This window comes from Macrosteles quadrilineatus, unplaced genomic scaffold (genome assembly GCF_028750875.1).
Source record: "Macrosteles quadrilineatus isolate MER2022 unplaced genomic scaffold, UCM_ALF_1.0 Scaffold_8__2_contigs__length_117827958, whole genome shotgun sequence".
NCBI lineage: Eukaryota > Metazoa > Arthropoda > Insecta > Hemiptera > Cicadellidae > Macrosteles > Macrosteles quadrilineatus.
The window spans coordinates 7214470-7239021 of NW_026542601.1; the positions used below are offsets into that span (position 1 = coordinate 7214470).

At 36.0% G+C, this 24552-nt stretch overlaps 1 protein-coding gene across 1 annotated transcript in view; it reads right to left on the minus strand.

Moving 5' to 3' along the window:
- Positions 1-20660, minus strand: part of LOC129000205 (cleavage and polyadenylation specificity factor subunit 1) — a 28363-nt gene extending 7703 nt beyond the window's left edge. The window contains exons 1-19 of the mRNA XM_054427160.1: positions 20516-20660; positions 18981-19169; positions 17854-18065; positions 17098-17417; positions 16182-16432; positions 15378-15559; positions 13601-13757; positions 12852-12958; positions 12392-12565; positions 10613-10741; positions 9410-9517; positions 8943-9146; positions 8458-8579; positions 7372-7464; positions 7079-7281; positions 6623-6818; positions 6258-6327; positions 5180-5332; positions 4574-4759 (exon numbers count right to left, since the gene is read on the minus strand). Of these exons, the coding sequence (XP_054283135.1) occupies positions 4574-4759; positions 5180-5332; positions 6258-6327; positions 6623-6818; positions 7079-7281; positions 7372-7464; positions 8458-8579; positions 8943-9146; positions 9410-9517; positions 10613-10741; positions 12392-12565; positions 12852-12958; positions 13601-13757; positions 15378-15559; positions 16182-16432; positions 17098-17417; positions 17854-18065; positions 18981-19152 (3039 nt within the window). The 5' untranslated portion in view covers positions 19153-19169; positions 20516-20660. The remainder of the gene's footprint in view (positions 1-4573; positions 4760-5179; positions 5333-6257; positions 6328-6622; positions 6819-7078; positions 7282-7371; positions 7465-8457; positions 8580-8942; positions 9147-9409; positions 9518-10612; positions 10742-12391; positions 12566-12851; positions 12959-13600; positions 13758-15377; positions 15560-16181; positions 16433-17097; positions 17418-17853; positions 18066-18980; positions 19170-20515) is intronic.
- Positions 20661-24552: the final 3892 nt, after the last annotated feature.

Below are 24552 nucleotides of genomic sequence, written 5' to 3' on the forward strand. Positions count from 1 at the left end.
TACTAAGAATCAATAGCTACTTCAGAAAGTGGTATTAAAAAAATTATCAAGACCCATTTATAATAAAGTAGAATTATAATTTTGAAAGGCAATAAAACTGAAGTTTAAAAGCACTGACCCAAATTGGTAGGCCTACAATGTCAAGCTTAGTACAGGGTGGGGCAGGGAAGTATCCCTAATTTTAAAGGTAAATTAAAAGACAACCAAAAATGTTAGAGCCAAACTTTTTATTGAGATTAAAAGGTTACATCTGGGAGTTTATTTTAATATAACTTTACTTGGTTTTAAATAGCATATCCTGCAAGTTGTGTCCCTAATCTTAAATGCATTACTGTATTCTGGTTCTGGAGTTCATTATAACTTTGTGAAGCATTTGTTGTGGAAAGAGGCAACATTCTAGGTGAATTGCATCCTTCAAGGCATCTAGGGTCTTCCCTTGAACTACCCTAGGCTTAGCATCACTCCAATAGAGCACATTCTGCTTATTTACCCGCTCCAGGAATATGGAAGTGTGCCTCGACACTAAACAAAACCCGAGCAGCATGAGGTAGTCCCGCAATTAAGATTTCACATGCATGCATTCGTTGTTGCCAGTCCCTTTGTGTGAGTTCATGAGCAACTACCCTCTTGTATAGATGGAGGTGTAAGTCCTCATGGAGAATACGAGGCACAGTACGATTAGACAACGCCAGCGCGGATGCATGCTTACAAGCAGAACTTTGAGGAGACTGCAAAATCGATCTTCTGACAAGGTCAATGTTTTCAGGACTCCGGACCGTTCTTTGAGCTCCAAATATCCTTCGCAATACACCACCACATACACGAAAGTAATTCACCCACACCAAATTGTAACAGCTTTGCGACAGGCCACCCGATAACCCGACAGCCAATGGTAGCTGCACAGCAACAATAGACAGATTTTTGAAAAAAATACATCTCGAGTGCAAAAGCACATTGGTCACTCGAACAAGCCATATCTACTACTAAACTACCATAGTGATATTTTTAGAAATTCCCAATACAAAAGCTTCATTTGAGCCTAACCCCACTCCTCCAGCACACCCCCACTACTCACAGTACCATCTTAAAAGTAGGGATATTTCCCTGCCCCACCCTGTACAAAAAAGACGCTTGAAAAAATATATGTAGCCTACAGTATTAAGAAAATATGAAAATTTCTTACCACTAATCCTTAATGAATACAATTTTTGGAGATACTCAATCTGCTTTTTACATGAAGCACTTAATTTTGTACTTGGTTTTTTGTCAACATGTTTTGGCACTGTTTTTCAATTAAATCCATTTCTTTTTTCGGGAAATAATACATTTCTAAAGTCAGGTTGGGTAGCAGGAAAATATTTCAGTTCTGGCAGAGAGGCTGCAATTTTAGGTGGTTATAGTAGTCAATGATACAAGTTTCTGAACCTAAAACCGCCCAGGCCCCAATTTTTAAGGACCTCGGTCGTCCGTAATGACGTCATCAAAATGGCGGCCGTAAGAGGATGCTGGGTCCCCATGAATTGGCTATAACGACCGAATGTCTTAACCGATTTTCATGAAATTTGGCACACAAGTGCTTGAATACATTATCTCGGCCTGGGTTGAAAATGGTCAAGTTTCATCAAGTTATTTCAAAATGGCGGCTGTTCAAAACTAAAAAAATTATGAGGAAAATAATTGTGAATTGTTTTATACAGGGCGAGTTTTAAATGAGTCCCCCCCCCCCCTACTTTTTTATACATTTCTTAAGATATCAACTCCGAACCACGTCAGATCATTGTAGAGTAGCAAGTGCTTCATTTTGACTGGGTTTAAATTTTTGGCCGCCATCTTGGATCCGCCATATTGGATACAAAGTTATTTTTTCAAATGTAAAGGTAGGGTTGTGACCCACCGTTTCAAACAAGACTTTTACGCTGAATACGATGCTGCAATTCGTTTAAAAAAATGTTGATCCATTCTAAAGTAATGAGAACTTTTTATAAATTTATTTATAGTCCATTATAACATTGTGCATTTACAAACTAAGGTCATAATCTAAAAATAGTGCTAGATAAAGATAAGTGGACACCACCATTCATTGTTGACCTATTTTCACTCGGTTATGGGATGTATTTTTTTCAGCCACCATCTTGGATCCGCCATTTTGAAATGTGATCAATTATTTTATAAGTTTTTTGTTATCAAGCTTTCTTGATAAAATATTACAATTATTTTGATTTAAAATGTCAATATTTCAAAAACCAAATATGACAATGAAAAACGGATTGCGGCATTGAATTCAGCATAAAAAAGTAGTTTAAAATGATGGGTCACAACACCACCTTCATATTTAAAATAATTAATTAAAAATAATAATAAGGTCTGGGCGGTTTTAGATTCAGAAACTTGTATACTATAACCACCTAAAATAACAGCCTCTCTGCCAGAACTGAAATATTTTCCTGCGACCCAACCTGACTAAATGTATTATTTCCCGAAAAAAAGAAATGGATTTAATTGAAAAACAGTGCCAAAACATGTTGACAAAAAACCAAGTACAAAATTAAGTGCTTCATGTAAAAAGCAGATTGAGTATCTCCAAAAATTGTATTCATTAAGGATTAGTGGTAAGAAGTTTTCATATTTTCTTAATACTGTACATATTTTTTCAAGCGTCTTTTTTGTACTAAGCTTGACATTATAGGCCTACCAATTTGGGTCAGTGCTTTTAAACTTCAGTTTTATTGCCTTTCAAAATTATAATTCTACTTTATTATAAATGGGTCTTGATAATTTGTTTAATAACACTTTCTGAAGTAGCTATTGATTCTTAGTACAGGTTTAACTGTCCGCACTCTGCCTTTTTTATGAAAATTATATTTTTCTGTTTATTGAGGTACAAACTAAAAGGCAGTGAAAATCCCAGTGTTTTTCTTTAAGAACCTGTTAGTATATGTCCTTAGGAATATAAATATGATAAAACACCTTTGGTTTACATAGTGCCTATAATTTTCATCAATTTTTCAAAATTTTGTGTTTTTTGCTAAAGATTAGACCAAAATTAAAGTTGGATGGATTACTGACTGGAACATAAAATAACCACCCCCATAAACATATTTTTCCTTAATTCTACAAGATTTTCTGAACATTTTAGTGAAAGTCCCATTGTGATATGATAAATACTGACTGAGTAATGATTTTTTTACCAAAACAATTTCGTACTCCCAATAATCGGCGGAAACGGGAAAACGCTTATTTTTAGCAATTTTTGAAAATTCATAACTAAAAAAGTATTCAAGATATCAAAATGAAATTTGGTATTCATAATTAGAATAGCAAAAGGAACACATGAAAAAAAATCATTAGAATCTGAGAACATGGGTGTCATGCCCTGGATGACTTGATATGGACAATGGCAAAGATTTAATTTATTTTTCATTGTAATATTTCCTGAAACTGCAATTTTTACAAAAGCACATTTTACAATACATGTCTGCTAATTCAATAGTAACAATTAATTAAGAGTCCTTGAAGGCTAGCAACCATCTTGGATAGTTTAAAACAGCTGCTGAAGAGTTATTTATCGTCCGAAAATATTTTTTCAAACACTAAAGTGATTATAATTTAAATATCTAATATCTAGTATAGTGTGAAGAAATGTTCTTTGTTGTTGTCAATTGGTCTCCAAGGGAGTCTATGGAAGCTAACGGCCATCTTGGATTTGTCCGCCATGAAAGCAAATGTTAATTTTATTAATTTCAAACAGCCGCTGAAGAGTTATTTACCATCTCAAAATATTTGTTCAAACACCAGAGTGATTGTAATTTAAATATCTAGTATACTGTGAGATTAGACATTCCCTTTGTATTTCTTTAATTGTTTTTCGAGTTTGAACATCTAGGCTCCAAGAACTCTTAAGAAGTTAAATGTTTTGACAAAACAGCACTGTCAAACGCCTCAGTCCAGGGTCGCTTAAATACCTTAAATCCGCTTTTTGAGTGGCATAAATACAGCACACAGAAATAAAGACTTTAGATACAACAGGCCTGACATTGGTGAGCAGGTACAGACTCAAAGCCCATCAACGAAGCTACTCAAGCTCCCCCAAATGTCATCCCCCAAGATTCCGCAACAGGTTTTTTTTTATTTTTTATTATTATCTACACCACAGGAAGGTGATGCAGACACTTTTAAGGGAAAGCGGCCAAACCCATAAATGTTTCCTAATTAAACCGGGAATCAAACCAGTTTCTCGCTCTGAAGGCCGAAACAATGACCACTAAGCTAACAAAACACACCAATTGTATTGTAAAATCCATAAATTAGACTATATTTTTATTTTTACATTTCAAATTGACTCAAAAATATTTTGCCCATACACATGGCAATTTAATCAGAGTATTTCTTCGACCACTCTTATTTCCTGATTAAAATTGTATCTAATGTTATTTTAGTAGTTGTTTCAAATAGACAGATACCAAAATAAGTGTTTGAATGCATTACAACAGATTTGTTTCAACATTTACTTTAAAGTGAAAAATTCTAAAAGTAATACATTCCAAACAGATTTTTATGAGGCTTTTCCGCTTACTTTATCTTCTCCGTTAAACTTATAGTACTGGTTGGTGGTTTCAGCTGTACTGGTGACCAAACAGTAGGTTTTACTCTCCAGATGGTAAGTGATGAAATGAGGTGTGCAACGTAGCGGCACCTTCCGGACAGGCCAGGACGCGTCGTAGGACAAGTGAGTCGGCAACACGCAGATACGCAATTCACCCTGCAAAACAGAACCAGGTTAACCAATATACAGTAGTTTATTGATGGACAGAATATCAACCAGTTGTTATACATACAAAATTCTTTTCATATTCGTGACTTTTTGAAATGGGAAAAAATTTCTTGAATTTCAATAACTAGCGTATCAGTTGATCACTGAGTAGGCCTACATTATAAGAGCAAAAACGCACTTTACACTTGAATTTTTTGACATAATACACAATTTAGAAGTAATGTCTCATTTCCATTTATCCTTTGGATTTTGGAGTTAGTAGAAATAAAATTACTTTATTCAACGAGTTTATTTTCCGGCTCTGATAAAAACCTGTAACTTTGAAACTTTGTATTGAATTGGCTGTTGACTATGTTACAAATTATTTTTTTTAACAGTTAAGTACACTTAATCGTCAAGATCTGTTACCTTCTGATTGAAATACAGAAAGCCCTGAGGACAGTTGACGTTGTTGAAGGGAGCAAAGCAAGTGACTCCGCCATCGATAGTCATGGGGTGGATCCGCAACTCACCCCTGTATGTGAGGAATATCCAGTGAGGGTGATTTCCACACACAAACACCTGCAGAGCAGATACAAAATATTTTTATTGTTGAAAATTCACGTTTTACATTTAAGAGGGGTCCAAACAAACCCCCAAAACTCCCCCTGGATACGCCACTGAGGATAAGACTATGAATGGCACTATGGCAGCAATGTTATGTTGACTACTGTTAACAAAGTGTACTTTGTACTTTAAACTTTACTACTAAAATTGTTTGTCTTTGTTTACTAGTTTGTAACTGATATACATTGTTTCAGTATTTATCATCGGAAAGTAAATAAAGATACGTCTTATAACACTTAAAACATATATTTACGCTTATACTGGATATTTATCATGTAATGTCAAATCTAAATATAAAAAATTCCTTGATGTAACAATGCTAATCCAGTTGAACTGACCATAAAATCAATTGCCATTTGCAATATTTACCACTACATAACAAGAAACGTAAGATTGTGGTTGGTTAAGAAAGTTGAAATAGCGGTTGGCACAATTTTGTTTAAAAACATGAATATAACATATTCTAATTTTTTTGTGTAAACAGTGTAAAGTTTTGTTTTTCTTTTGCCAGTTTGGACTCTTTCCCATTTAGGTTTTCATTTGGTTCAGGAGGTCTGCTATCCTCTAAAAAATTCCTTAAAACCTAGGCCCTTGTGCTCTATGTTACATCCTTAAATTTTAATAAACGCTGATTTAAAGAATGTATTTCTATTTTTACAAGTTTTTCAATTAAAATCTTACACAACAAAATAAAACTCTTTGTAACAAACTTCTTTAACAAAAGTAGGCCTATAACAAAAGAGCATTAATTTGAAAATCAATCTGGTCTTATCCTGATCAAACTCTGTCAGTTAATACTGTTAGAAAAATATATGTGTGGTATTTTATTAGTGTTCTAAAATAGTTTCTTTCTGGTATTTTAATTTGATTCAATACTTACTCCGTTGTAACCAGCAATGTTGCCGAAGTATCTCAATTGATTTACTCGAGGGCCCGAGCCAGGTCTACCCCTGTAAAAAAATGAAATTATGATTATCAAATAGTCTATTATGTTTATAAAACATGTAAATATGTATAATAATTAATCATAATATTTATTTTTTCTATGAGTACATGGCACACAGTAAAAATCAGTGTTAGTTCTGAACACGGTACTGTGAGAAATAATTATATTCAAAAATATTTACCATTGAAGGTCAGCCTAATTTGTCAGGTAATCTCTACTGTTCTATTGTAATAGGCTACTAATTAGTTTGTTTAAAAAAAAGGGGGTCCCATAAGTCAGAATCTCAAAACAATAATGACCTTTGTTTTTTCTGCTCTTCGTTGAGTCGAAGTAGAATGCTCTGCTGTATTCTTTTGAACCTCATCTTGAGGTGGCCCTTGGGATAACGGTACGCCTCATACAGCAGAACTTGGTCGTCTAGTCGTAAGATCAGTAGAGGACGAGAACTCATGTTGCCCAGGGGCGCCACTAGCAGCTCACGGACTTGGTACTCACCTGAACAGCCAACAAAAACGATAAGATAACCTTCAATAAACTAAGGTATGGCCATTCAATATCACTTGCAATTATGGCTAAATTGTTAAATTTTTAATGAGCATTTTTAAAGACGATTTTCTGCTACCTTGGCCACAAATGATCTCAAATCTCTAATAAAAATTACCAAGCCAGGCCAAAAAGTTTTTCCCAGCCTCTAGTCAACTGTTAGCCCGGACCCGCAAAACCCTTTTGGTAAGTAAACCAAACAAAAGACTTACCATGGTCATGAGTGGCACCAGAGCTCTGCGCCACAGTAGGAATGGCACCCAGACTGTCACACAACACTCTCAGCCCAGTACCTATCCCTGCCACCAGGTAGCTGAGTAGCAGATCAGGTACAGAATACATCTCTAGATGTCCATTCTCTCTAGTCACTATCAGCCAATATGTGGCCTTCACCTCCATGTAGTACTTACTCCACCTGGCAGAGAGACGAAGGTATTAGTGGTACAGTAAGCAATATGATGCAGTACAGCCATTATTGTGCCTAAGAGATACAGTGTAGACTTACCAAGGTGCAGCTTTGCCAGCCATCTTGGCAGGGCCAGCCCTCTCTGCGGCTCCCGGCTCTCCATACAACAACTCATCCTCATCATCAACCTCTCTGGAACAAAACAACAGAAACTAAATGTCCCATTATTTATTATTTCAGTGTAACCAGTCAGGACAAAAAATGTTATGCATGACCAATTGAGAAAGAATGGTTTACAATGCCACCAATACTTATAAGTGGTGACACTCAAGATTAATTCAATTGTATTAGGTTAATCAAGTTAAAAAAATAATTAGTCACTGTTATTGCAAAACTTTTATGTAAAATGTCACTCGAAGAAATAAACAGGAAACCAGACTTTTGTATAAGCCAGTACGTCAAATTAAAAATAAATTAGATGGACAAGTCACAAAATTTTAGGAAATTTTTGTTAAAAATATCTTGATCTTTGTGCGGGATTACATTTTGGGATTTTCTGAATGCGAAATTTGTTCAAACTGTCAGCGATACAATTTTACAAAAATCACCAGTGAATGATGATAATGTCTCCATGATCACAGGAAATGTTCACGAATTTGTCACTCTAGCCGATAATGACGTCGCCGCAATTACAGGAGATGCTCACAATTTCGCAGATATGACAGGTTACGATGATGAGGTTTCTTTGATCGTGGGAGGTAGTAACAATTGTGCCTATCACAGTCATGATGAAACTGGATATGATAAATAGAGATTTTAAAAATTTGTTTGTTTCTACCTATATATTTTTACCAAAACAGTAGCTGTTTTAATGGAACAATGCAATTAAGACATTGAATTGATCTTGTTTCCTATTATTGGCTTTTCATGAGCTTCTATTAATTTATTTTTTGTACCGTAAACTTTTTGCACAAGGAGAAAAAATTACTGTTTCGTTCCCACCTTGAAAATCAGGAAGAAAATAACAGTTCCACCCCAAACTCAAAGTACAATCCTGTCCACCCCAACAAAAATTGCGGGATCTGATTTTGGATAGGTACCGAGTACCGACAGTGATCTTATGAGTGTCAAACACAATAAGCGCAAATAGAAGGAGAGAACGTTATCAACCCAACTATGTCTTACCTTTTCACATTTCCTCGCGCTGACTGCTGTTCAGGGTCCAAGTGTAAATCAGTTTCGGGGAGCAAGGAGGAAAACATCCCTGACACATCACGGTAAGCGTGCATCGCTGTTATGTGCGGTTTCTGCAAATAACACTTTCAGATTAGTGCAATGAAAACAGTTTTGTTGAAATATTTTACTTCAGCAAATTTTATAAAATACTTTAATTGAATGAATTGTTTAAAATTAAAAGCACATAAACAACAGCACTTCAGTATCACTTAAGATTTTCTTATTGCACCAGAGATATGGATAATAAATTATCATGTCATGACACAGTGACACAATGTCATGTTTTTTATGCTGAATTTTAGTTAAGACCAAATTTTTCTCAAGCCAGAGCTATTTTTGTATAAACCCATTTTGTCATAGTGCAACTGCCTTTTCTCAAGATTGACACTCTCAACTGTATTAATTGTGCAGTGTAATTTCAATGTTAAACATACCGAGTTGATGATGTCCTGCTTGGCGATGAGTCGAGCGGAGGACTTAGTCTCTCGCAGTGTCAGACCCACCACCTGTCCGTCCTCCGTTAGCAGGAACACATAAGGATCTACGGAGGTAGCGTGGACCAACGGAGATCCCAGGTCTAGCGGCATGTGTTGTATCTGCTCCGACCCTTGGAGTAGTCTTACACCCATCTGAGAAACCTGGCAACAAGGAATGTTCATGTGAAAAACTCTTCTCTAATATATTAGACTGAGGAAACACAATTTATAACATTGTCTTGGTATTTTTGAGGTTATGTAACATAATTTAAGAGGCAGCTATTGACCACGGTTGATCGAGGTTCTACTGTATATCTCTAGATAATAAAGAGGATTGTACACTCGGTTTTCAAAATATAAACTGTCTATAACTATGTCTCATACAATAGCAGCAAAAGTGGATTTAAAATTTATATTGTTCTTACCTGGATGATATATTTGTTAGAGCCGAGATTTCCAGCATAAATTGTTGGGCCCTGGGTGTTGAAACCTGAACTGTCCATTTCATTGATTTCTTGACCAGTTTGGAGAATCTAAACAAGAATAATATTTCATTTGCAAGAGTAATGAATAAAATTATGCCTCTATTTACATGGTGGCAGAACATTGTACGGTGTTTTGTTAAAATAATTGGTAATGAATATATTCTGCAATAGTTTGTAACCACAATATCATTCTTTTCTTTCACATTCTATTCTAATGTAGTATTTGGCAGCACTCTTTTCAATTATTGCTCAATTTTGACCTGTACCAACTGTATTTCCCTTTGTTAAATTTTTGCTATGACTTTTAATAACTTAAAATTTGTAAACTTAAGGATACAATTTTTAAATTTCAGTGAATTCTCCTATCAGGAATTAGCTATTCCTAGGTGGCATGGCAAGTCCTAGACCCAAGACAAATTTACTTTTTAATTTTGATGTCCCCAGAGGCCAAAACACTATTATGTTAAATTGTATAAAATATTATGTAAATATATACTAAGGGCGTTTTAAGTAAGGGCCGTTAATGTATACCGTATAGCTCTGTAGTTTGTGAGTATTCCACAATGATACGCCATGCTGCATACTGGCATCATTGATTTGTGAACAGAATCACGCCATTTATAACTCTGTAGCTCACAAGTACGCTGAGATATTAAAATTTTTTTTACTATTCAATCCTCCGCTGCATGTGAGATAAGGCGAGGGATAATTTTTTTAACACATAAAACATATTTGATGCATACATTCAAACATTTAATGCAATGAGTAGGTGCGGAAATGGGTTAGGGAGTTTAATAACGGTCATGAAAATCTCCATGCAGAACGCTCGGACCGGCCTTTAAAATTTACTTAAATGTTGATTGAAAACTGGTTTGGCTTTTACATTGACAGGTAGGATTGAAACTCAGGGTGAAGATGGTTTTATGATTAGAATGCAGGATTTTGTCAGCATTCGCTATCACCAAAGGCATTTAGTGACAAGATAAGTTATGATAAGGTCCCACCTTAAGCTGTTTGGCAAAAAGAACTCACTCTGCATAGTCCATTAAAGGCCATACAAACTTTCATTACTCTGATTGAAATATGCCTAGCAGTTTAACTGACTTTTTTGATACATTGATGAATTGTCAGAGGGTTTCTTACCATGGATGATTCAGCTTGGCTCAGAATAAGGAAGGCATGGATAGGATCTTGGGACTCATCCTGTATTGTATCCCTCCCTGCCACGATCCACATGTCTGTGATGCCAGTCAGCTCAAATGTGGTAACAACCTGGAAAAGTTAACATCAACCTAAGTTTACATACAGTGCACTCACTCACAGATTTATTTCACATTCAAACTGATGCTTCAAACATCAGATGGTTAGGACCAAGAGCGCTTACAAAGTCGTAGAAAATTTTTTCAAGTGGAAAACTGATATCTTGTTTACAAGAAAAAGGTCTTCCCTGCAAACATTTAACCAGCTGAGATTCTACCAAAATATTCACAATACCGGTAATCTTAATTGTCTTTAGAATCTTGGCATAGAATTTTAAACCGAACTAAAAGTTTACCGGTTATTACAGGTTATCCAGGGTTTCATCAAAATAAAATGAGTGTAGGAGTTTTGCCAACGGGTATCAGGTAGAAAGGGTCCCCATCCATGAATTCCACATACTGCGGAGTCTTGCCAACGGTTGTGGGTTGCGCGAGAGGGGGAGGAGGGAGAGAGATTACACGTGACCGTGAGGGTGGCTTCCGCTAGGGGTGGACAAACCAGGCAAGATGCTGACTGTGTTCAAAGTAATGGAGTTATGCACTTCTGACTGTGAAAGGATATGTATTGAATTTTTAACCTAACCTAACCCACTGCGACAAGCGCATAACTGCCAAGCGTAGACAACCCTGACAATCGCTCTCCTTCCCTCCGTCACACTCTTTCTCCCACCACCACCGTTGGCAAATCTCCGCACCAAGAGGTGGCCGAAGGCATCCCCCCCATCTACCTGACACCCGTTGGCAAAACTCCGGTTCCCAAATAAAATTCAAGGACAATTCCAGGTTTAAAAACCTAAATTTTCAGGACAAAACTTGCCAATAATAAAAGCGAAACTTACTTGTTAAATACCTGCTAGTATGTTAAAACCCTTTATGCAAGTTTTGTGATAATTTCTAATAATCACAGCCACATGTTTTTTTTTTATATCTTTCGATCGCAGCATAATTTGTCATTTATTTCCTGCGATTGTGGCAACATCCATGATGTTATTGTGCAATTGGGGTAACATTAGTGATGATTTTCTGCGATCAAAGCAACACTCTCTATTTCTCGCGATGTCAGACATTTGTGAACATATTTTGAATCCCGCAAAATTTGTGATGATTTCCGGCAATAGCAGCATTTTTGTGATCATTACTTGCGAACACAGAAAAATCTATGATAATTTCTCATGATCACGGCAACACACATGATAATGTCTTTTGATCGCGGAAAGAATATTTTTCACAATCACCACAATACTGCGTGATAATATACCTCAATCATGACAGCTCTCTGATTTCACACGGTCTGGCCTAAAAATGTCCTCAGTAAAAATCCTAAGAAATACAATCAATTTACAATATTAATTTACCATACTACTTCCTTTTTAAGAAGCTAACTTGAAGATGCACTGATTGTGTTGTGAACTTTTTGAGTGTTGTCAACTGGCTGGAACTCCTTACCTGGGTCCCATTCACTTATCCGTTCATTCGTTCTTTAAGCAGGCCTATTCCTAAGCCAAGCGCTCTTTCTTTCAAAAACTAACCATCCCATAGGCCTAAAAGTTAATTTGTTTCAAAAAATACTCTTCATCAATTTACTTTAATAAACCTATCACTGGCAATCAGTATATTCAAAAAGATTACCGGCACAGGCACATTTCACTCTACAAGAACTGACCTGTGGTCTCACAGAACGCTGCAGCACACACAGAGCACCATTCTTGCCGTAACCGGAAGTAGTTACAAGCTCCACATCAGGATCTGTGTTGTTAGAGAACTCCTCGGACAGGAAGGCCGGCTCTCCCATCGACACATTACCACAAGGACCGATGTTCAACAGACTGTCACAAACCTAGGAGAGAATGTAAATGAGTTGTGAGATCAAATACCGGGTAGAATAATCCAGGTCATTCTAAACACAAAATATGTGAATAATGTACTGTGAATTAGTTTTTTGTTGTGAAAAATTTACTACTTTTTGTTTCACTTTTTGAACTCTAGACAATTCTATTAATGTTTTATCATATTTAATTAATCTTCTGTGGCCAAACACAGCATGAGTAAGTTAAAATACAAAAAAAAACTACAAGGACAAAAATGTTAGTGTGTTTGAACCAAGACTATGCAGTAACACAAACCTCAAACGAGTATGAGGTCAATTGTATAGAAGTCTGAGTTTCACTGCCATACACTTCTAGCTCATCAAGATCTCGAATGTCTGCTACGTCGGAGGCCATCCAATCACCTGAAGAGGAAATTAAATTAATAATACTAAACATTGATGGTATCCTCGTATTTATAGTAATAATAGTGAGAATGATTTCAAATGGTTTTGTGAGAGGATTTTAATCCTAATTGAAAGACAGGAATCAATTCATCATTTACAAGTTACAACTCAACAGAATTTTGCAAAACATTTTTTATTTCCAATAAAGTAAAATGAAGTGACAAAAATTACTTCCAGTGAATAAAAAAAAGCAACAACAAAGTACAAAGAACAAAGTAATGTTTCCAGAGCAGGCCTTGAATGGTGCGGGGCTTAGTGCAAACATTCGGAGCGAGGTTTTATTTTTTTTTTATTTTGCACCAAGCGCAGTGCAACACGAAACACGGCAATTTGCATGTCCCTAAGGCCGGTTCTGGATGATTGTAAGAAGTAAATATCTTTCAGAAAACTTAACAGCGAGAAAAACATACACTAAAGGCTACAGCCAATTTGCAAAATCTCGGCTTGATCGAAAATCTAAGCCTTGCATACCCCTCGTTAGTAGTTATCCTAAGTATAATTGTACACTCTTAATTAGAAAAAAAATAAAAATTGTTTATATTTAAATCACATTTCTACTTATCAATCCTTAGCTTATCAGAAATTATATTTTAGGCCTACCTAGGGTATCCATTCTTCTCTTTTTAGTTGGTTGCTGAGTCAGGTCAATGGTAGGAGGTTTGAAACCTTCAGTCGATCTTTTCTCCGTAAACTTCAGCAACAATGAGTTTCCTAATCTTGAGCCCAAAAACAAGTAGTTGTCCGCATAGACGGAAGTCTGCAAGTAAAATGAATTATTATAGACACAGAGAAACAACCAAAGCAATATCTTCCTCGGCCGTTCTCTTCAGATACGTGTTGTCTGGCTGTCAGTCTCAACCTTTCTCTGCTGTCTCTGGTGTGCCTCAGGGATCACTTTTGGGCCCAGTTCTTTTCTCAATATTAATACAGCACACTCAGGGATGAAAGTTCTGCTCTTTGCCGGTGATGCAAAAATGTTGATTAAAGTTCTTAAAAAAAAAATCAAAACCCTGAATGATTGCAAAACTCTGCAGAACAGTATTGATTTATAGATGAAGTGGTGCTACGATAAAGACGATAATGACCTTGAATATTTCTAAATGCTTTTCCAGGTCTAGCTCACCCATCATCTTTCCCTAATAACTTGACAGTCAACCCCTCTCAAGTTCTCTCATGATCAAGGAATTTAGCGTCATGCTTTCTCCAAATTTAAACCCTCAAGAACATATCAATTATATCTGCAAGAGAGCTCATTCTCCCATATCATTATAAGGAACAGCCGTAAAATGTTCTCTATCAATGCATTGAGGATTCTCTTCATCCATCTAGTCAGGCCTTTAGTTGAGTTTTTGTCACCTGTTTGGAGCCCTTACCTGCTTGGGAAAATCAAGAGTCTTCAGAACATTCAGACCCGTTTAATTCTTCCGGTTGGTGTGCTGATGGGTTTCAACTACCGCACTGTTCCAATCCATGATCTACAACTTCAGTTGAACATGATGCCACTACTTACCCGATGTGAAATCAGTGACCTACTGTTCCTGAGGAAGCTTATTACCTCGGACATTGATACCCCTGATCTTTGCAAGTTGGACTTCCGCACATCTCGTTACCTGCGCCAAACCCATCTTTTTGCCAGAAGTCAGTACTTCACCCAGTACATGTTCCACAGGACTTTTCCTCACATCCAACTCTTGGCCAACAGAATACCAGATGACATCAACCTCTTTTCTACACAAGTGGTGAATCTTTCAAAAATTTAGTGCTTTGTATTTTGTGTATTTAGTTGTATTTGTATATGTGTATTTAGTGCTTTGTGCAGTGTCAGTTGGACAACCTGTCAGACATTTTGAATTCAAACTGTGTCATCCTATTCAAACTGTTGTTTTGTAACTACCATCTAGGCCTACTTCTGAAGAAGCCTCTGAAAGAGGCGAAATATTAAGTAAATTATGTGTGTGATTTTATGTGTTCTTTGACTCATCTGCAACCTTTCATCAGGTGAGTTAGCTGTGTCCTCTCCATCCTATATTTATTTATTTAATCCAAGCTAAATGCTTTTTCCTAAAAACAGAATCTTTCAAAAAGAAATTGTTTGGACTAGAAGGCGCTAGATTGATTTGTTGTTGTTGTTTCCAAGTTCCAAGTTAAATGTTTCTAATTTGATTTATTACTATTGTTATTTATTATTCATATTGAATTAAGACAAAGTCCCATCGCATGTTTGGCTTGACCCTTAGTTATAGAAGAATTGTTTAGTGTAAAAATTGTAATTTTGTTTGTTTGTCTGTATGTTAAACATGCTAAATCAATACTAACTATATAAAAAGAATACTAGAGAATACTTTAGAGAGTAAAGAGCATAGAGTAAAACACTTACACACGTAGTCAATACACTAGCAGCAGCCTTTTCAAAATGAAAGCTCCTGACACTGCGCATGCTGTCTGCGTGGAGGGTCAGAACGTACAGTTCTCCATTCTTGAGCGAGATCACGATTCTGTCATTTGAAATGAAGCTGGCCTGAGCTCCTTCTAAGCTCATTTTTACATTCTCCTGAATCTCTGAAATATGCAGCTTTGCTTAGGGAAACTTCCTGTTCACAAATATTAAATATTTAAAAATACTTTATTTCCTAACAATATTTATGCCTAGGCCTACTTGTAAACTAATACATAATTAAGATTGTTTAACCTTACTCGTTTCATCTTACCCAGGATTATAAGTATTGTGAGTATTGTGACTTTCTACAAATTCTTTACTATAAAGACTAAGTAAGACAACTTACTGTGTCAGGTGGGCATTCATCTTACAACTGCAAAAATCAGAGTTTAGGTGCTTTTTAACTAAGAAAACAAAAAGAAACTCTAAAATAAATTGAACCAAAACATCCGTTGGATACCAATGATCTTAAAACAGTGGCTTAGAACCAGGAACAAATCTAAAATAACCTAATTAACTTAGCCTACCTGTTATTTGAGACAGTTGGCTGGTTATTCTAATATAAATAAAGAAATAAATCTTTTTGCGAGTTTTCTTGGAACCATTTATTAGTAAAATGCTACAGAACTGATCATTCTTGTAGGATACCAGAAAACCTCTTTCTTTACTCGACACATTTCATACTCGGTTTTAAACCTAAGAGGCTAACGTAAGATTTAAAAACACAATCCAAAAAATACTTACTCAAGGGGAACGCTGTGGAGACCTCAGTAAGAGAGTTAAGAGAGATGCCGTACGGAGGAACGCTCTGGTTCAAGTAGATGAGTGAGTTGATGCAAAAGATGACAGTTCCCCCGAGAGGCTTGCGTACTGCGAGAGCTTGTGTACAGTCCATCGGCAGGTTGCCCACAGACCAGATCACGGGATGAACCCGCTGTTGAATGTTGAGAGAGATGGCTACCATGGCACATGTGTCTCGTCTTACGGCTATCCGTCTAGAATTAATATAAAAACCACATGTTGTTATATTTAGGCCTTACATTACACCCTTATATGGTTGGCCTTATTTGGTTGTTAAAAGATATATTTATTTTTAACGATTTCACAAAAAAAAAAGGTTCACATCTTAAGTCTTGACACAAAAAACACAACGCTGCACACAATAATTTGAATACTACTGATCTGATCATGGAAGGTTTGAGTAGGAAGATTTAAAGCCACAAATTAGCAGGATTTTTTTAGACACTAGATGGAATTGCCAAAGTATACACTTAGTATACTTTCTTGATTGCCTTCTTAATTAGGCCTACTTCACAATTAATCTAGAAGAGGTTAAGTCACTTTTCTGTCCAAGTATTCCTCAAATGGCATCGAAACCAGTTGCCATATAGACAACTTGAGGATTATTTGGATAGAAATTTAACTCTTAATGTTTTGTAGACTTTTTTTTAAATTATTTGAGTATTGCCAGTAGCATAGACATAACAACATGAGCTTGGCATTAAATAGGGTGGATAAAAGTTCCCTGGCTACTAAGGTAATATTCATGATTAATTCCCATCCACGCAGGTGTCAGGATCAGTTCTTACCCTCAAAAAACTATAAAACTTAACTCCAATAATAGAACTAATTAACGTCAACAATGTAAAACTTAACTTACCCTGGAAACGTTTTCACAGGCTCATAGAGAATGAGCAGAGTAGGTTCATAATAGCCGTAGAGAAACTGAATGTCAATAATATTGTCTAGCTTGGCATCAACGTCTTTCAAAACTATCATGTAGGATGCCAGAACGGAAGCTTTGTTCTGTGGGCCGGTAGTTGTAGTATCTTCAGACAACATATCACCTTCGTCAAGTCCTATGGTCTCTCTGCGGAACGGGAGAACTACTAACTGTCGTCCGTAGACAAGCATTACGGCACATCGTCCTTCAGGGTCTACTCGTATTATAGGGATGTGAGTGTGTTGCGTCCATCCTCCCTGATAACATCGAGAGGGTTACATGACACTAGTATTTAATTCTTTACTTTTCTTAAGTTTTGTTAAGTTATGTTAATCTTGTGTCTGATTATAAGCCTTTGGAGCTCAAACGGTCGAACAATATTCAAAAAAATATTTCAGAAGAGACGATGCATCTGTCATACATAACTCATTTCCATCAACCGTTGTTCATAGTTAACTTAGATAAACAACAATAAAAGCTAGTGGGTCAAATCACTCTGTAAAGTGTTGGCTAGGCTAATGGTAAATTTTAAAAAAGTTAACAAAGAAGTATTTCTAACTAGGTTTTTGGGTATACACAACTAAAATAATTATGTTAAAAACAAAATTAAAAAATTGATCTATTCGTCCATTATTTTTTAAGTTCAAATAGAAATAAATAAACTAAAAAAGCATTACTAGGACTAAAGCTTACTCGTATTTCTTCTTCTTCGAAATAATGTAGTGAAAGTGTTTTCAGGTCATGAGTATCCAGATCGTACTCGACGACACTTAATTTTGCATCTCTAAAACTTAACAACAGTGCATCTCTGGTTGAACCTGCTAAACTGACAGACTGCATGGACATTATGTTTCCAAACATGGTGTACGTTGCCAAACACTCCATCTTCATTTTAGGAGGAACGTCTTAAAAAGAAATAAGAAACAAGTTGCAATTAGTTTGTAAGACAGTCATAGGTGAAGGTAAAAATTATTCATTACTAAAATTTCCTCCTAAGGTTGAGTGTATAATATTGATCAGACACTAGCACAATTTGAAAGCGTGTAATTTTTTGTCTATGTTTTTTTTCCACATAGGCCTAAATAATCCTGTTGCTGACTAACGTTAACTTTTTGTTAGATAGCCTCATTGACAGCCCAACACCAAAAATTACAAATGGAATCTGAGTCCAGATACCATTACACTTCATTTCAAACTCACAGCCTTCAGATTGTAGGCAAGCACTTTAACTATGCCTTTCGGCAAGTTAATGCAAGGTAACAACATACAATACGTAATGCTATGTTGCAGACTAAAATTAAAATCAAATGGGTAGAGTGCTGATTGATTACAGTGTGTTGGCTTTAAACCCTGAAGAATGCCGTAATAGATCCAAAGTAAGATTGATTATAACTTAGCCCCAGTTGCTAGGCCTATTTCAAATCGTGGTATCAATCCATTGTGCTAGGCCTATTTAACAAAACGGCGATGTTATACAACTTTAACAAGACCAGGGGTACATTTTTAGAAAGCATTAAACAATTCCAGTGATATTGTAAATAGGTACCTACACCACCAGCTTCTTAGATAAAGATCAATAAAATAAAGTACCGTACTCAATGAATCATATTAATCTTCATCAGGCATATTAGTCTAACTTGATTATAAGCATGAATCATGGAAAGCGTTAACATGGAAAGTATATAGGATTACAGATAATTTTCCTATAGCCTCAGGTAGATCTACTTTCTAACACACACACATTCTAGCAGAAACATTCGTTCAGGCTTTGTTTTAAGTGTAACATACAGTTTACTAAAGTATGAATACTGGTAACTTACTCATATTTTTAGGCTTTTTCTTATTTGTCTCTACATCTGGTATCAAACGTAAGACACGAATTATATTTGCTCCAGCAACCACCAATGACTTCTCCGATCTGTTGAAGAAGTTGCAAGTAATGGCGTGTTCTATCCCAGTGGCGGGATGAGTTGTTTTGCAAATCGAAAACATTCTGATATGGTTGTTTCCTGAAAATAAAAAAAATATTAAGAATTTTCGATGTGACTTAATTGGAATTGAACAAGAACTTAGAGTTACTTCATCACAAGTAGGCCTAACATTTTAAATTTTTACAAGTTGAGTTAAATACCGGTACAACAAGTGATGGGCTTCTGTTAAAATATATTGTTGAAGGGACAAATTATTTAACCTTGTTTACCAATATTTCCACTCAAACTCATACCATTTCCTAAAGAGCTAACTTACCGAACCATCCATCGACAACACTGCAATAGGTACACAAGCTTAAGTTCTCAAACTATATCGTTTCTGTTCTGTATGGGCACTACGAGTGAATTTAAAACTAACTCAACTCATAAAACAAAGATACTAACTTATGTGTCTTAATTTGTTGAAGATATTAACTTATGTCAATGAAGTTTCAACGGAACTTCAAGAAGGCCTAGGCCTACCAATCTGTTTTTCTTTTCTTTTTTTTCTTTTTTTTAGATAGGTTGGCGGTCTCTTTTAACCATGCATTTTCCCGTTGACATAGACTATTAGCCTGAGCGTGGAATGTATCCAGCAAAGCAAGGGGTGAGCCGATACAGTACAAAGATGAACTGTACTGGTCAAATGTTTGCGGCAGTTACCAGGATCCGCATACACGACATCGTCGCCTTGGGCCCAAGTCCAGCATCATTTAAAGTTACTGTGCTCATTAACTTTATAAAAATTAAGTCAGGCTAACTTATGTTTGATCAATTTGTATTTTAAACTACACAAACATTATTAACCTCATATCACCTAGAAAGAGCTGAGGTTTAGAGTTTGAGAGTCTAGTTGGCTGCACTTAAGTTGGCGTCCTACATTTACTCACATACTGCAGTTTGGTTAAGGTTAGGTTTAGTTTAGAACAGTTTTTATTTTATAATCAGCTGGTAGTTAATGTATAGGTAATGTAAGTTATAATAATAAATGTAGGACGTAAACTTAAGTGCAACCACAAAAAAAAGTAACCTACCCTGTTACTTTTAGAGGAACTAGACCAATAGCGTAAATAATTTACAGGGAAAATGCATAAGGCCTAATTATTTTTTTCCATCCCAGTGAGCTTAAGAGCAAGGCAGTACAGAAGTAGACCTTCTGCCAAAGCCAGTAGGAGTAAACCTAGGACTATCTATTGTTGAGGGACTGGTAGGCCTAAGCTGTAACCAAATGTAACTAACTTATAGTTCTATCACTTTCAAAAAATTTCAAAATTTTTAACCGCTAAGCTAACACAACTGATTCTATTGACTGAAGTTCAAAGCTAGGTTAATATGCATTTAGCCTAGGCCTAAGTTATACTAATAAAATGATTATGCCTGCCTACCCTAAGTACTTATGATTTGAACAGAGTTCCAGAAAAGCCTCCCGGCTTTGATTAGAATCACTTTCACTTATGCATTTGCTTATAAAAAACACATAAGAGCCGCAAAAAGAGTAACCTCAAGTTAATGTAATTAGAGATCCTAAAACATTTTTTATCTGCATTGTTTACCGTACTGGTTTCTAATTCTATAAGATGTACATAAGGTTAAGGTTTAGTTTATAGTTTTAGTTTTAGTTTCGTAGCGTTTTGCTTGTTTTGTTTGTTTGAGATTTGAGACTGAGACTGGAGAGGTTAGGTTGGTTAGTTAGATGCAGGCAGGCAGGTAGCATTGCCATTTTGGAGCATTGAGTCATTGCGATATAAGATGTGATCTATACTATGAGAAAGCAACGTTTTTGTAAACTATAATTTGCATCATATGCCACCACGGAAATTTAATTTGGACATGTCCTGTCAAGAATTTAGGGAAGCCTTAGCTTTACGTTATGGTTATAGTTGCATTGATTATAGATCAATCGCAGGAGTGCGATTGTAAAAGATTGAATAAGACAGATGTAGGAAATAGTTATTTGTGCAACTAGTGAGAAAAGTGAGCAATTGACTCACTCGAGAGAAATCCTTACTCACGAGCCGTAGGCAAGTGAGGAATGGTTTCTCGAGTGAGGCAATTGTACTTTGAACTCGAGTTGCTCATTATACTTTTCCTACAGTTACCATGAAACAAATAAATTTGTGATGAAACATAATCTATTTTTACACAGAAGTGAACTTTGAATATAACATTTAATGTGAAGTGACAAATACAACAGTATAACAGCTGACCAGCTGATTTACAGCCAGTGCTGCCAACGTATTTCGTGCGCATAAGACGTTGCCAGCATGTTACGCGCTCACTATTTCGTGCCTTCACGTTGCAAATCTGGAGTGAGACAAAGTAATTAGAGTGAGACAATGTTAACATTGTCTCACTGATGAGCGAATTGGCCACTTTGCTTTCTCAAATCAGTGAGAGAACATGTACATTGTGAGTAACTGTAGGAAAAATATTTTAAACCTAACTCGTCTACTAAAAAATAACAGGTAAAGAAATCTCCTTTTTTATCTGTCACGTCAGGACGTCACTCTAAGAGGCATTTGTCAGTCTCCTAGACAAAATCCATCTCTTGTGAACTGGCGACCCCAGGGTAACCAAAGCCAACCTCCAGATCCCTCCTATTCTTTCTTCTGGGTTCGATGACTATCATTCGTCTTAACGTCTTCTTTTGGTAGCTCATCTTTCTTCTGCACTTTTGTATCAAATGACTCTTTTTCCTTTCTTCCTTCATTTCGCCTCTTTTTTTGGCTAAACCGAGGCGAATGCCACCAAGCTCCCCAATGGTGGTGCGTAACGATCTTCCAGGATACCAAGTGGCCACTTGGAGTAACTAGCTGTACCTGGGCATGCGGGGCTCTGCCTATGGACTCGATATTCGATTCCCTACCAGTGGGAACCTTATGGATTCTAAAAAACCAAAGACCCTACCAGAACTAAACCTCAACGTTGCATTGCCAAAATTTCAGGGGCTATCTCATCCAGAGAAACACCCACCTCTCAAAATGAGGGCATCAAAAATGTATGAGGTACTGATACTCTAAGAAGCAGAAATTTCTCATCCTCCAGGATGTCTTTCCTCATCTCCACCTTTTGGGTGTAAGTTGCTTCACATGGCCCGAGAGCCGGGAACAGTCACTCCTTCCGAAATCCAAGAACAGACTGGCTAAGAGTACAGCTCTGACCTGAAGTTGTAATGGGGGATCTGTGTGTGTAAGGGTCAGCTGCTTTGTAGACATGATTAAATCTCAACCGACTTACAGGACACTGTGATCACTTTGCACACTTCCACTCCACAACAATTGTCGCTAAGACAGAGAACCCACCAGTTCTAACACTATAGATGGTGAACTGCAGTTTGGATTTTAATTGCATGAGGGTGAGCAATAGGAATCTATTCCATGAAGTAAACGGAGCTGTATCTGATGGGAGTCACACATAAAAAATAGCTTCCCATTTAAATAAACTGTCTCAGCTATCTGACAATAACTCACATCCTCCCAGCTCGTCACAACCCTTACATGATGGCTAAGCGGTGGGAGTTAACTATATGTTATACTAGCAGAGTACCCGTCCTTCGTACGGGGTAGGCATATAAGTATAAAATGCTTATTGCAGTTATACTCAAGCTTTTGCGTTTGCAATGGGAGAGGACACAGTTTCATATAATTTGCTTCTTTAAATTCACAGTATATTTATAGTATTACACATCTACCATATAGCCATAATATTCTACCACTTCACCTAAACAAAAGAGGAAAAATAAGTTATTGAACATTTTTAGAATATCACAAATTATTAATGAAGCCAAAAACATTAAGATAACTGTAAACAATCCTACTTTGACAGTTCTCAATGTGTATCACAGTTTTTTGTTACTGCTTAGTTCAAATTAGCTGTTTTCATAAATGCAAAAAATAATAGTGCTGCACCCTATTGGTAAATCTTATAACTTGAATGCTTTTGTATAGAACCAACATTTTTAGTTGAAACAGCTGACTAATTTCTTTAATTCCCTTTAAATATGAATACTCATAAGGTTAACATGGGGAACTAAAGAGCCACTGGGGCGGAGCCCGAAAGGATTTTTGAGATAAGAATATGTCTATATGTTAATCGGGAATGGGAGCTATCATCATGCCAAATTTCAGCCAAATCCGTCCAGTAGTTAATGCGTGATTGAACTACAAACAAACACACAAACTTTCACATTTATAATATTAGTAAGAAGTAGCCTAAGATTTTAATTATAATATTAGTAAGATTTTATGGGTAAAATTGCAAAAGTTGCAATAACTTATTAACTGTAATTTATACAGTATTGGAGGTTGTACTGTTTTGTTAGAAGTTACAATAACCATAACATACAAATTTTTTATCAAAATAGATTGAGCCATTAAAAAATATACTTTTATGTTATTTTACGGGGTATGAGAAAATCACATAAACTGCAATTACTTTTTATCGAGATTTTACAGTAATGGTAGTTGTACAGTTTTGTTTACAGTTAAAAGGGCCATAAGGAACTAAATTTAGATTATAATCGCTTGGGCCTTTTGTAAAATCCAATTTCACCGCTACTTTATGTTTTTCACGGGAAAGCCGCCATTATAAAATCTAAATTCCTACCCAAATGACAAAATCACCTGGAGGTACCTTAGATTAGTACTCACAAACCAAAAATAACGTCAAAATCAGACCACATGTATAGTCTGTAGCTCTGTACACTAATAAACACACATCCAGACACATACACACAATATATTAACACCGACCACTTTTTTGAAGAAATGGTGGAGGAGTTCAACGGAAAAATGTTGCGTTGGTTGGCGTATTCATTTAATTCTATAGTAATCCAACTTATTAAAAAATAGTTTACCCAATAAAACAATTTAATTATGTATAATATCTTCTCCTCTGGTTTTATAACCAAACATGAAAGTACAATGATAAATTAATCACTAAATTATATTTTCAGTCTTTTGGTTGTTAATATTGTGAATTAAAACGACATCACAAATAATGGTTAGAAAAAAAAAGAAAACAACTTTACAAAAACTGTACCGTACCTATTAGTTTGGCTTGGTTGAAATTTTGCTGTACAATTGAAATACCAGTTTTGTACAATATACCTATTTTGTGAAACATTTTAATTTTTTGGATTAAATATCAAATATCTAAAACACTATTTCTAAGCATCCTAGCACAGGAAATAAACATTTTTTTATCTAAAAAGAAATAAAAAATGCTGTAGCCCTTACTTCTAACAATTAACAGAAACATGTTCCAATTAAAAAACTCTGTCTTATTTCTGAAACAACATTTTAGAAGTTCCGACAATATTTATTAGTGTATCTGTCGGGTGTTAACCCGCATAGTTATCACAGTCAGCTGTCGCAACAATTAGAACTGTTTACAACTGTTTTGTTAGTCAGAGGCTTTGCCT